The 14,148-nt window shown below is 43.9% G+C and overlaps 1 protein-coding gene across 1 annotated transcript in view; it reads left to right on the top strand.

The window, feature by feature from the left end:
• The window catches only part of LOC311237904 (disco-interacting protein 2 homolog C-like), a gene marked incomplete at its 5' end in the record, with an annotated part of 107,099 nt that overhangs the window by 51,826 nt on the left and 41,125 nt on the right, over positions 1-14,148 (top strand). The window contains 4 exon segments of the mRNA XM_084325878.1: positions 5,211-5,347; positions 7,304-7,512; positions 10,485-10,599; positions 11,414-11,615. Coding sequence (XP_084182004.1) covers positions 5,211-5,347; positions 7,304-7,512; positions 10,485-10,599; positions 11,414-11,615 — 663 coding nt within the window.

A 14,148-nucleotide genomic window follows, 5' to 3' on the forward strand; every position in this document is an offset into this window, starting at 1 on the left:
CATAGCCATAATTTAAGATATAGTTTAATCGCTCGCAAATGTGCTCGTCCTCCCATTGATTAAAGTGCTGGCATACAAGCGATAATTCGTCATATCCGGCCGGCACACAATGTGTTAATGGGGTTCTCTGTCTTCCAGTATGTAACATAGCAACCGTTGTTTTGACAACGGCTGCTATGTGCAAAACAACTGCTGCTATGTGTTGATATATGAGAAATATATGAACAAAAACGCAATAGTTTGGTGTCATATTACTGGATTTAGTCAAGAAGTCACAGTAGAATAGTAATATCAGGCTTCAGTGTTTTGCCTGCGCTACAACTGCACAGAAACTCTACTTTTGTTTTTGAAAGTGGTTACCAATGGTTACAGGCAGCCATACTGGAAGAAAGAGAACAGACAACCCATGCGAAGCCTCTATAGTGCTGTCAAAGTGAGACAGTAGAATGTACTAATATTGCTAAAAGGCCTAAGCTTGAATGTGAAACGATGTGGGAATAAAAAGACTGTGTTGTGAGTGTTTAGTCAAGACAGCGTGACGGCTGAACAGAGGTCTGGGTCTCCTAATCGTTTCACCACCTGCCACTTTCATCTTGTTTCTCTCTGGGGCTGAGGAGAAGTTATGTAATAATACGTCACCTCTGGTGTCATCTGCAGAGCTGTCTGCCTCTGTATGTTTTGGGGGAGTTACCAGTGCATGAGAGGTGTGTGTGTGTGTGTGTGTGTGTGTGTGTGTGTGTGTGTGTGTGTGTGTGTGTGTGTGTGTGTGTGTGTGTGTGTGTGTGTGTGTGTGTGTGTGTGTGTGTGTGTGTGTGTGTGTGTGTGTGTGTGTGTGTGTGTGTGTGTGTGTGTGTGTGTGTGTGTGTGTGTGTGTGTGTGTGTGTGTGTGTGTGTGTGTGTGTGTGTGAGTGTGTGTGTGTGTGTGTGTGTGTGTGTGTGTGTTTGTGTGTGTGTGTGTGTGTGTGTGTGTGTGTGTGTGTGTGTGTGTGTGTGTGTGTGTGTGTGTGTGTGTGTGTGTGTGAGGTGTGTGTGTGTGTGTGTGTGTGTGTGTGTGTGTGTGTGTGTGTGCTCACATGTGTTTTCTTCATCAGCAGTGCCATCTGATATATGAATTTACACCTGATGGCGTTGTCTCTGCATTATCTATACAACACACCGTTCTGAACCTTCTTGTGCCTTGTGTTGTGTGTGTGCAGAACACAGTCTATATATAGACAGCCTGTCTAGCCTACCTGGTGTTGTGTGTGTGCAGAGCACAGTCTATATATAGACAGCCTGTCTAGCCTACCTGGTGTTGTGTGTGTGCAGAGCACAGTCTATATATAGACAGCCTGTCTAGCCTACCTGGTGTTGTGTGTGTGCAGAGCACAGTCTATATATAGACAGCCTGTCTAGCCTACCTGGTGTTGTGTGTGTGCAGAGCACAGTCTATATATAGACAGCCTGTCTAGCCTACCTGGTGTTGTGTGTGTGCAGAGCACAGTATAATATATAGACAGCCTGTCTAGCCTACCGTGTAAACGGACACTGTGACTTCATTGGAAATAATTGTTTGCCTGCCATTCCCTCCAGTCTTTTTTAATTTTTTTTTTTTTTTTTTTTACAAATTTAGATTAGATATCATCGCATAGTTATCTCCACCAGGATAGATCATGTCATTGGTCCGGTGGGATTAAACGTTGCACCTGAATTCTGGAATATCTTTCAAATCGGTCGACGACGACAAGTATTTTATTTGAATTCGTTGTCCATTGAAATAGATATTCAGTATCACCAGTTACACCTTTTGAACGCAAGGGGGCGATGTTACACAGGTTCGCTGCTCAGAGTCTCCGGGAGCTCTCGGCTCTCTGGCTCCTGTTTACGACATGGAAATGCCTTAGTGAACCAATTGTCGTTCGTATAACTATGCATTCAAAACATGTATGAATTAATTCCCATTATTGTTAATTGAAATAAGCCCTGACCCCTCATGAACCGTTTTTCATTTGAATCACGTCGGTACTACCAAGTACCGATTCACGTGAGATCCACAAGTGCCACATTTCGGTAATGCAAAAAAATATATATATACATTTTTTATTATAATTTTTTTCCGATGACGTCAACGTTTTGTTGGTCGAAACTAAACCTATGGAGTGTGGCGCACGTTCACGCCAATGTTCACACGCACAATACACTTGTTATTTTGTACATTATTTTTTATTTAAAGATGTGTATATATAACAACAACAAATTGTTCTAAATAAATAATAATGATAATAAATCATTTGAAGTTTGGACTCATATTTTTACAACTGAGGTAGGTAGATTACATTTTTAGAGACAAAAGTACAGAAAAAAAGGTACCGTTGGGTACCGGTATCGATTCACATGTTCAAATGTGAACGGTACCCAACCCTAGTATTAGTATAATTTTTGGTCTATGTTTGCCCCGCCCCCTACACTTAAGCCCTGCCTAACATGTAGGCTACTGTCTCTCAGCTGTCCATGGTAGGCTACTCTCTCTAAGCTGTCCATGGTAGGCTACTGTCTCTCAGCTGTCCATGGTAGGCTACTCTCTCTAAGCTGTCCATGGTAGGCTACTGTCTCTCAGCTGTCCATGGTAGGCTACGGTCTCTCAGCTGTCCATTGTAGGCTACTGTCTCTCAACTGTCCATGGTATAGGCTACTCTCTCTAAGCTGTCCATGGTAGGCTACTGTCTCTCAGCTGTCCATGGTAGGATACGGTCTCTCAGCTGTCCATGGTAGGCTACTGTCTCTCAGCTGTCCATGGTAGGCTACGGTCTCTCAGCTGTCCATGGTAGGATACTGTCTCTCAGCTGTCCATGGTAGGATACTGTCTCTCAGCTGTCCATGGTAGGCTACTGTCTCTCAGCTGTCCATGGTAGGCTACATGGCAGGCTAGCCTATATTAGGCCGTAAGGTGAAGGCTGTATCGTTTCATCCCGTTCCCACCTCGGAGGGACTACCCAATTTTCACTCTGGGTGAAAGATATATTGGTGTAAATTTAGGAATAAAAAGTTCTCCATTTAGAATCTACCCGGTTTTGCGCAATCATAATTTTAAAGTCGGGACTAGATCTTTCCTCGCGAGCGGATACTTGGTCACCGCGTAGTTTTAATTTGACGTATTGGTGCGAGTTCTGTCACATATCTTGTGCTCGACCAATAGCAGCTCTCTTTGTTGCCAAGATACAGACCACAATAAATTTGTGTAAACAGTAACGTGACGTTAGCATGTCATACACAGAGTACATCTCGACGAAAATGGACAAAAAACACATTCTAACGTTCGCAAAATAGGTTTCTAAACAATGTTATATGCATATACGCTACTTGCTATAGGCAAGCGATTGGATACAGTTGAGAAACAGGCCACAACGTATGTGTTATTAACCATACATTTAAATCATATCCCCTTCTCTCTACACCAACAACAACGTTTTCACAGCATTGCACACGCTGTGAAAACGTCTTGAATGTTTAAAGATTTTGTTAAAAAAAAATCACACCAATGCATGACGTCCTGTTTGGGAAATTATTCGATAAACATCCATAAACACACAATCCGTGATGCATGCAGCAAATTTGTATCAAAAACACTTTACCTTGTGATTCCCAACCTGCAATATTAAAGATGCTGGTACAATTTTCTAAAGATTGAGGTTCTACACATAAAGCAGTTCAGTGGATAGTATAATGAGAAAAATATTAGACCCACACACTTTTGATCAAGATAGTTAATCAATCAAAACACTACACCATCCCCTTAATTTGGAATCATGTCAAAAAATGTACAAATCAATAAGTTACTCATTAACCTTTTTATTTTCCCATTTTAAAACAAAATAGAATGCAAAAATAGATTCAAGATTCAAGAGGTTTATTCGTCATATAAGGTGCAGTATGCATAAGGTAGTATTATTCTCCTTTTAGGTTCCTAGTAGTTGTAGTTGGATGTCTGGCAGCAGTCCCTGCCCACTGTTGTGGAGCCTGATGGCCGCTGGTATGAAGGACTGGCCGAGGCGGTTAGTTGAGTGTCGGGGGGGTATGAGTCTGTGACTGAACGTGCTTCTCATCTTGACTAGCTCGTCTTAGAGGGATTCTCCAGGATAGCAGCCAGCTTCCTTCTCACCCCCCTCTCTGCCACCACCTCTAGTCTGACCAGCTCGACTCCCACCACGGAGCTAGCCTTCCTCACCAGCTTGTTCAGTTTGTTGGTGTCCCCTCGAGTTTATGTAGCCCCCCCAGCATGCCACAGCATAGAAGAGGACACTGGCCACTACAGACTGGTAGAATTACTGCAGCAGTATATTGCAAACATTGAAGGACCTGAGTCTCCTCAGGAAGAACAGCCTGCTCTGTCCCTTCCTGTAGAGGGCCTCTTTGTTGTCCGACCAGTCCAGTTTATTGTTCAGGTGTACCCCAAGGAACTTATATGACTCCACCACCTCCACCTCATCCCCTCGGATGGTGATGGGAATCGGGGGGGGGGGGGCCTCTTCTTGCCCCTCCGGAAGTCCACCAGCAGCTCCTTGGTTTTACTGGTGTTGAGTTGGAGGTGGTTGCTGCTGTGGCAGGAGTCTGAGGTATAGAGGGTGAGGAGGAAGGGTGACAGCACAGTACCTTGGGGGGCGCCGGTGTTGCTCACCAGTACGTCAGACTGACTGTCCTTTAGTCTGACGTACTGCGGTCTGTCAGTGAGGTAGTCCTTGATCCAGGCCACCAAGCCGTGCTCCAGCTGCATCACGGAGAGCTTCTCCGCTAGCAGTGACAGTATGTACTGTATATTGAATATTCCGCTTTACTTACTTACTTACTTACTTACTTACTTACTTACTTCTGACTTACGTAATTTTTTTACTGTATGAAGCACACTCTCAGGGGCTCATACAGAAACAAGCATTTCATCGTAAAGTACCTGTATTTTATTGTGATAAATAATAAACAAACTTGAAACTTTATGCATGGAAATAGGATCATTAATATTACACTTGGGTTCACACAACTACGCTATTTGCAAATCTCAAGGAGGGAGGGCGCGGTATCTTTTAAATTTTTTATCCCAAGTTATTGGAATACTAAAGTTGTGCTATAGTGTTAACCCAGTCTCAGGCTCTGTGTATGCCTGTGGAACTCCACCATAGACTCACCATAGAATGTATGCTAAACCCTTTGTGTGTGTGTATCTCTCTCTCTCCCACCAGGCCTGGTGTGTGTGGTGAAGCCAGAGGGGGTTCCTCTGCTGTGTCGGACCGATGAGATCGGGGAGCTGTGTGTGTGCTCCATCGCCACTGGCACCTCCTACTACGGCCTCACTGGCATGACCAAGAACACCTTTGAGGTGTGTACGTGTCTTTGTGTGTTGATGTGTTGATGTGTTGGTGTGTTGGTGTGTTGATGTGTTGGCTTGTTGGTGTGTTGATGTGTTGGTGTGTTGGTGTGTTGGTGTGTTGTGTTACGTTCTGGACACCGACCTCGGTCGGTAACCACCCACATTCCTGGCATATGTCACTGGGCTTGTCACCTGTCATTTCCCTGTCAATTAGTGCTGTCACTTAGGGGTGGTTCCTGATTGGCTGTCACGGGGGTGTGTGTGGAATGTTGGTATTTTGTCTCTATGTAACATACCTCTCTTCTGCTTGTCCATTGTCAGGTCTTCACTAATTGCGTTCGGGGATAACGCGGACGGTTCTACTCTGGACCTCCAATAAGCTCCCATTTACCTTATTTTCCACTTGTGCTATTTGCACTTGTTCTCTCTTAGAATTTACTCTGTGTTCTTACTATTAAAGTCGAACCTGTTCAAGAGTAAACACTCTCTGTCTCTGTGATTGCCTTCACCCATTGGAATTCACCTACCTGCATTCTGACAGGCAATCACAGAGACAGAGAGTGTTTACTCTTGAACAGGTTCGACTTTAATAGTAAGAACACAGAGTAAATTCTAAGAGAGAACAAGTGCAAATAGCACAAGTGGAAAATAAGGTAAATGGGAGCTTATTGGAGGTCCAGAGTAGAACCGTCCGCGTTATCCCCAAACGCAATTAGTGAAGACCTGACAATGGACAAGCAGAAGAGAGGTATGTTACATAGAGACAAAATACCAACATTCCACACACACCCCCGTGACAGCCAATCAGGAACCACCCCTAAGTGACAGCACTAATTGACAGGGAAATGACAGGTGACAAGCCCAGTGACATATGCCAGGAATGTGGGTGGTTACCGACCGAGGTCGGTGTCCAGAACGTAACAGTGTTGGTGTGTTGATGTGTTGATGTGTTGGTGTGTTGGTGTGTTGATGTGTTGGTGTGTTGGTGTGTTGGTGTGTTGATGTGTTGGTGTGTTGGTGTGTTGATGTGTTGATGTGTTGGTGTGTTGGTGTGTTGATGTGTTGGTGTGTTGGTGTGTTGGTGTGTTGATGTGTTGGTGTGTTGGTGTGTTGGTGTGTTGGTGTGTTGGTGTGTTGATGTGTTGATGTGTTGGTGTGTTGGTGTGTTGGTGTGTTGATGTGTTGATGTGTTGGTGTGTTGGTGTGTTGGTGTGTTGGTGTGTTGGTGTGTTGATGTGTTGGTGTGTTGGTGTGTTGGTGTGTTGGTGTGTTGATGTGTTGATGTGTTGGTGTGTTGGTGTGTTGATGTGTTGGTGTGTTGGTGTGTTGATGTGTTGGTGTGTTGGTGTGTTGATGTGTTGGTGTGTTGGTGTGTTGGTGTGTTGGTGTGTTGATGTGTTGATGTGTTGGTGTGTTGATGTGTTGGTGTGTTGGTGTGTTGGTGTGTTGATGTGTTGATGTGTTGATGTGTTGATGTGTTGGTGTGTTGGTGTGTTGGTGTGTTGATGTGTTGATGTGTTGATGTGTTGGTGTGTTGATGTGTTGGTGTGTTGGTGTGTTGATGTGTTGGTGTGTTGGTGTGTTGATGTGTTGGTGTGTTGGTGTGTTGATGTGTTGATGTGTTGGTGTGTTGATGTGTTGGTGTGTTGGTGTGTTGGTGTGTTGATGTGTTGATGTGTTGATGTGTTGGTGTGTGTGTGTGTGTGTGTGTGTGTGTGTGTGTGTGTGTGTGTACTTTACATCCTTTCTACCGCTACACTGTGAACTGAATGTGCCATTCTGTCACTCGTGACTTATTTTTCTACTTAATTTTAAGATTAAGATTTTAGCATTAAACATTTTCTTAATATTTAAATTCTAGTTTAAGTCTATATTTTGTGACTTTGTGATTGTGTGTGAACGGTGGACTAGCAGAGTAAGATTGTACATGGTCTATGAAACCTCTTGAATGCCGTGTGCGTGCAGGTGTATCCGCTGAGCCCCAGCGGGGGGCTGGTCAGTGAGTATGCCTTCGTGAGGACGGGTCTCCTGGGCTTCGTGGGCCCCGGCGGCCTGGTGTTCATCTCCGGCAAGATGGACGGCCTCATCATGGTGAGCGGGCGGAGGCACAACGCAGACGACATCGTCGCCACAGCGCTGGCGGTGGAGCCAATGAAATTCGTCTACAGGGGCAGGTGAGTGTGCGGTTGGCAGAGAGGGCTGGGTGGGTGTTTTAAACTGGAGATGGAGAGGGATACGAGAGTGTTTCAATGTTTTTCTTTGGTAACGACTGATGAAGGCACATTAGTGAAACACATTGGTTTTAAAGGTCCCATATTGTAGTCCTTTATTTATACTATATACTATAAATATACTGTAAACAACAAGGCCTATTAAGATGTTAGATCCTAAAATGAAAAGCTTGTCTATTTTGCTGCTATCTATTTTATGCTTGTTTTATACTTATTTTATGTCTGCACTTTATGCATTGCTCTTGATCTACCAATTTGGTGCTCATTTATGTCTTTTTTTACTACTGTGAAGCACTTTGAGCTGCAATTCTTGTATGGAAGGTGCTATACAAATAAAGTTGATTATTATAATATATATATATATATATTGTACATACTGTATATTGTAGTTAATATAGGTCTTCGAGGTCCCCTAAACATGTCTTTGAAGTTATTTGCTGAAAGAAACACTCTATACCCCTCTGTTTAATTCCTGTTCTCAACGGGCTGTTTCTGTGCCTGAGCAAGCTGCGTTTATCGTACTAATACAATAATTATCATACATCTAGCAATGGTGCCTGTACTGTCGAATTAAATTCAGATCGATATCATATCAAAGTAAACATTTTTGTCAGAATAATATTTTAGATTCAATTCGTAGAATTCAAGAGTAAAAGAGAAGGTTTACGAGCGAGCTGCCATTGTGTAGAAACTGCACTACAGTATGTACATGTTTCACAATATCTCCGTGTTGAGACAACCTCTTATTGTGTAAAAACATTGCAAAACACATGGGAATGCCAGTTTTACAATAGGGGCCCTTTAATGTTAAAAGTCTGTTATTCTCGCAGTTTTACAGAATTTCTTGTATTCTCCAGCTTTCCTTGTTATTCAAGCCCCTTGGCAGAGCAGTGAAGTTCATTATTCTTTTCATCTATTGTTTAATGGGCTTTCACATCATGCCCAGGGACTGCAGTTGAAAGCTAGCCAGCTGGCTAACACTGCCACATTGTACCGTAATATATTGGATTTATTGAACACCGCCCCTGTAAAAAACACAATAATACATTCCAATAAAGAGTTCAAAAATGGTAACGGCTGATGCGCAATTGACCATATTCACACGTGGGAACAGTGTGGAAAGAAATCCCAACCTGAGCCTGACATACTGTAGGAACAAAATGGCCGCCGCTTGAACGTGGTCAATTGTGTAAATGGATATCTAGCCATTTGTGTGGATGCTGATAAGATGAGGTCATCCTGATTTCTAATTCTAATCAATGTTTACATTTCAGTGATTCAGGATTAAGCTTTTTTTATTTAATTACATTTCACTTCCATCAGGGTCTCCTATCGGTGTAACACTGACCACAAGACCACAGGATCAAAGTGATCATATTTTATATTAATATTAAAGTTTAGAAGCCTCCTTAATCCACCCCCCTCTCCTCCCTCTTTGCCCCTCTGACTTCACAGAGCTAATGTCTAGGGGTGGGAGACATGATTGATTCATGTAATGATGACTTTTGTGAATCTGCATCGGTGCGTGAAATTCAGTAATCCATTTTTCTCAGCCCAGTCCCTCTGGTTCTTTGTCCTGGCATTGAGCGCTCATTCAAACCCTCGAGCGGTAACTGAGGGGAATCCTGTCAGTCTGGGGAAGTGGGCTGGAAGTTTGACAAATTAATTCTACTGTACAGGTCAAGTTTAGGCGGGCGCTACGTGTTGAACTGTGGTGGATCTCTTGTTTGCGTTGAGAAATGGCTAAATCTGTCAAATCTATATGAACGGAGAAAGGGGTGGAGGGAAAGAAGGGTGGAGGTTTCTCTGACTGTCAACATACGTAAACAAAAGGCGTCTTGCCAGCAGAAATGTGATGTCAGCCTCTTCGAGTTCCGTTCTCAAGTTTTTAACCATCAACAACAGTACTTAGAGGTGTTATACAGTGAGCCGGTTTATCAAAAACTGTTAGGATCACGATGTCTGTGAAGGATGAGGACCAAGGTACTCTCATCATCTTTTTCTGTCCCAACTGTTAGTTTGAAGAAGCTTCGCTGTCCGATGGTCCTATGATCACGATGTAGGAATGAAATAGTAAAAAAAATAATGGTGATGCATTGAGAATTGTTTAATAATCGATTCATAATCCTGATAATCAGAATTACGTTGAATCATGCGGCCCCTGGAGATTTACACTTCTATGGTACTTCACAGTGGTAATGTCTCTCTCTCTCTCTCTCTCTCTCTCTCTCTCTCTCTCTCTCTCTCTCTCTCTCTCTCTCTCTCTCTCTCTCTCTCTCTCTGTCTGTCTGTCTGTCTGTCTTTCTCTCTCTCTCTCTCTCTCTCTCTCTCTCTCTCTCTCAACTCTCTCCCCCATCTCTCTTTATCACATCTCTCTCTCTCTCCCATCTCTCTCTATCCCATCTCTCTCTTTCTTTCTTTCTTTCTTTCTTTCTTTCTTTCTTTCTTTCTTTCTTTCTTTCTTTCTTTCTTTCTTTCTTTCTTTCTTTCTTTCTTTCTTTCTTTCTTTCTTTCTTTCTTTCTTTATTTCTTTTTTTCTCTTTCTATTTTCTCTTTCTCCCATCTTTCTCCCTTTCTCTTTCTCTCAATTTCTCTCTTTCTCTCTCTCCCTCTTTTACTCTCTCTCTTTCTCTCTGTCTGTCTTTCTCTCTCTATTTTCTCTCTCTCTTTCTCCCATCTCTCTTTCTCCCATCTTTCTCCCTTTCTCTTTCTCTTCATTTCTCCCTTTTTCTTTCTCTCTTTCTCTCTTTCTCTTTCTCTCTCTCTCTCTCTCTCTCTCTCTCTCTCTCTCTCTCTCTCTCTCTCTCTCTCTCTCTCTCTCTCTCTCTCTCTCTCTCTCTCTCTCTCTCTCTCTCTCTCTCTCTCTCTCTCTCTCTCTCTCTCTCTCTCTCTCTCTCTCTCTCTCTCTCTTCCAGGATAGCAGTGTTCTCTGTGACGGTCCTGAGGGATGAGAGGATAGTGGTGGTGGCCGAGCAGAGGCCAGACTCTACTGAGGAGGACAGCTTCCAGTGGATGAGCCGCGTGTTGCAGGTAACTGACCTCCACGCTGCCAGGGAGACACACACACACACACACACACACACACACACACACACACACACACACACACACACACACACACACACACACACACACACACACACACACACACACACACACACACACAGACACACACAGACAGACACACACACACACACACACACACACAGACACACACACACAGACACACACACACGCGCACACACACACACACACACACACACACACACACACACACACACACACACACACACACACACACACACACACACACACACACACACACACACACACACACACACACACACACACACACACACACACACACACACACACACACAGATCTAGCCCACACAGACGCACAGCAACCTAGCCCACACAGACGCAGACGGCCATGTAACATATGGGAAGCAAAATATAGACATTTAACAGAACATGTTGTTTGCAGCTGGTCTCTGTGCAGCAGCTATTCCATGCTGCAGCCTTTTTGTGGCAACTGTATTGAGCTCCTCCACGAGGTGATGTGTGATCTTGAACTGAACCCTTGCAACAAAGAACGATATGAGGATAGATGATTTCAAACCTAATTATCGTCGTTGCTCATGTTCATAGTTAATTAAAGGTACCCAGCGGATCTTTCTTGTAAACAGCTCGCTTTTGTTTATATTCACATTTCCACCCAAATAGATAGAGTTTTCTGTGAACAAGAGGTAGGATCCCATGGACGGAAAAGACCATTTTCACAACAGGTACCCTTTAAATGAACTACTTTCCAATCTAATCTTGAATCCCTTCTTCCCCTTAGGCGATAGACAGCATCCACGGTGCGGGGGTGTTCTGCCTGGCTCTGGTCCCTGCCAACACCCTCCCCAAGACCCCACTGGGGGGCATTCACCTGTCAGAGACCAAGCAGCTCTACCTGGAGGGGGGGCTGCACCCCTGTAATGTCCTCATGTGTCCCCACACCTGTGTCACCAACCTGCCCAAGCCACGGCAGAAACAAGCAGGTGTGTGTGTGTGTGTGTGTGTGTGTGTGTGTGTGTGTGTGTGTGTGTGTGTGTGTGTGTGTGTGTGTGTGTGTACATCTGCTGGTTTCATTGTTGGTGTTTATTTATGCGTGTGGTTGTATTCTATAGAGATGGTTTCACCCTCAAATGTACACCAGCTCTCCTACATACTGCTGGCGATTGGAATACTTTCCTGGGTTTAAGAACGTTGATGAAATGCTTTTACTCTAATGTCTAAAAGTAGGACCAAATGTGCATCATTCTGAGAATTCTGGGACAATTAAAAATATATATTAACCTTTATTTAACCAGATAAAAAAGCATTGAGGCAAAATCTCATTTACAATGCTGACCTGGCCAAGAAAGCAGCAACGTTTTCACAATGGTAAACACAACTAAAACAGAGAACAACACAACAAAAAGCAATCACTACATTGTGCACATTTGGAACAATAAAAAACCAAGGTACGTTACTTATTACTACACGAGCAGCTGGTGGTAAGGACCTCAGATGACATCAGTTTCAAACTAGCTAAAGGAACAAGTGCCATCAGTTTGAGGCTTGACTGAAGGTCATTCCAAGACCAAGGACCAAAATAAAAAAGACTCCTTTTTTCAGCCTCAGTCCGCACAGCAGGTACCGGGAACCGTATCCAGGCACTGGATCTGAGGTTGTAAGAGTCGCAAACTGGTAGAAATCTGGCACATATACAGTTGTAGTTTGCCTAAAATGGCTTTATACAATAAAATAAACCAGTGCTGCATCCTGCGCATAGTAAATGAGGACCATCCAGTTAGGATATACAGTATGCAATGATGAGTCCTATAGGGTGCGTTTGATATATATCTCAGCGCAGCAGGGTAGAGTGGGTCAAGTTTGGCCAAAACAGTAGGACAGGCAAATCTATAGACAGTGTCACCATAGTCAAGCTGGGACAGGAATAAGCCTGAGACCAACCTTTTACGAGCAAAAGTTGAAAAACAACCTTTAAGTCTGTAAAGGAAGCCAAGCGTACATTTCAGTTTCTTAGTTAGGGCTTCAATGTGATGTTTAAAGTTTAGATTTCTGTCCAGCCAAAAGCCCAGATATTTGTATGTATCGACAAACTCAACAGAGACACCATCAAGGGTGTCAATGGAGAGGCAAGAGGCCACAGAGGAGCAAAACGCATCGCTTTGGTTTTCTTACCATTCAAGTTCAAGTTCAAGTTCTTTAATAGTTGTCATACAGAAGTACAGAATACTTTCATACAAAATGCTTCTTACTGTTACGCTCCAGAGACTGTGCTAGACAAGATAGTATCAAATAACATAATAACATAATATAGCATGAATTTAGAAGAAGAAAATGAGGTCACAGTTGTTCGGTATAGACATATGTACAATGTTCTGAGTTACCATATAATATACAATACACAATACTATGCAGTGTACTAATGTACAGTACTATCTAGTGCAAAGCAGAAATGGGATGAGGTACAATTTTAGGTACAATTTACAGTAAGGTGTACGAGTTGTAGTGCAATCCTTCATCCATAAATATAAAGTGTGGGGAGTGGGTGCTACAGTGTGTTTGTTTAAAGTGGGTGTGTGCTATAAAGTGTGTGTAGTGGGTGCTACAGTGTGTTTGTTTAAAGTGAGTGTGTGCGTGTGGATGTGTGTGCTATGTGTGTTTGGTGGTTGTTGTTGTGTAGTGTTCATTCATTGTTCGTTTAGCAGCCTGATGGCCTGGGGATAGAAGCTACTTCTGAGTCTTTCTGTGCTCGCCTTGAGACTCCTGTATCGCTTGCCTGACGGCAGCAGTTCAAAGAGGCAGTTGTTCGGGTGGCTCGAGTCCTTAATAATTCTCTTAGCCTTCCCCTTGCAACGCTTGTAGTAAATGTTCTGGAGGGTGGGGAGCCCCCCTCCAATTGTGCGTTCGGCTGAACGTGTCACTCTTTGTAGTCTGCTTTGGTCTTTTGCAGTGCTATTCCCAAACCAGGAGGTGATGTTGCCGGTCAAGATGCTCTCTATTGTACATGAGTAGAAGTTCTTAAGGATCTTCTGGCTGACTTGGAACTTCCTTAGGCGCCTGAGGAAGTAGAGGCGTTGTCGTGCCTTCTTCACCACACTGTTAATGTGTATGGTCCATTTCAAGTCCTCGGATATGTGGGCTCCGAGGTACTTGAAGCTGTTGACTCTCTCAACCGGTGCCCCGTCGATGCTGAGGGGGCTGTAGTCCTTGACCCCCGACCTCCTGAAGTCCACAATCATCTCCTTTGTTTTGCTGACGTTCAGGGAGAGGCTGTTTTCCTGGCACCATCCCGCCAGGACCTTGACCTCTTCCAGGTAGGCCCTCTCGTCGTTGGCAGAGATCAGGCCCACCACCACTGTGTCGTCAGCAAATTTGACGATTGTATTGCTACTCCGCTGAGCCACACAGTCGTGTGTGTACAGGGAGTAGAGGAGGGGACTCAGAACACAGCCCTGGGGGGCCCCTATGTTGAGGGTGATGGATGAGGAGGTGCAGTTGCCTGCTCTCACCACCTGGGGT

The sequence above is a fragment of the Notolepis coatsorum genome (genome assembly GCF_963971535.1).
Source record: "Notolepis coatsorum genome assembly, chromosome: 12".
Taxonomy (NCBI): Eukaryota; Metazoa; Chordata; class Actinopteri; order Aulopiformes; family Paralepididae; genus Notolepis; species Notolepis coatsorum.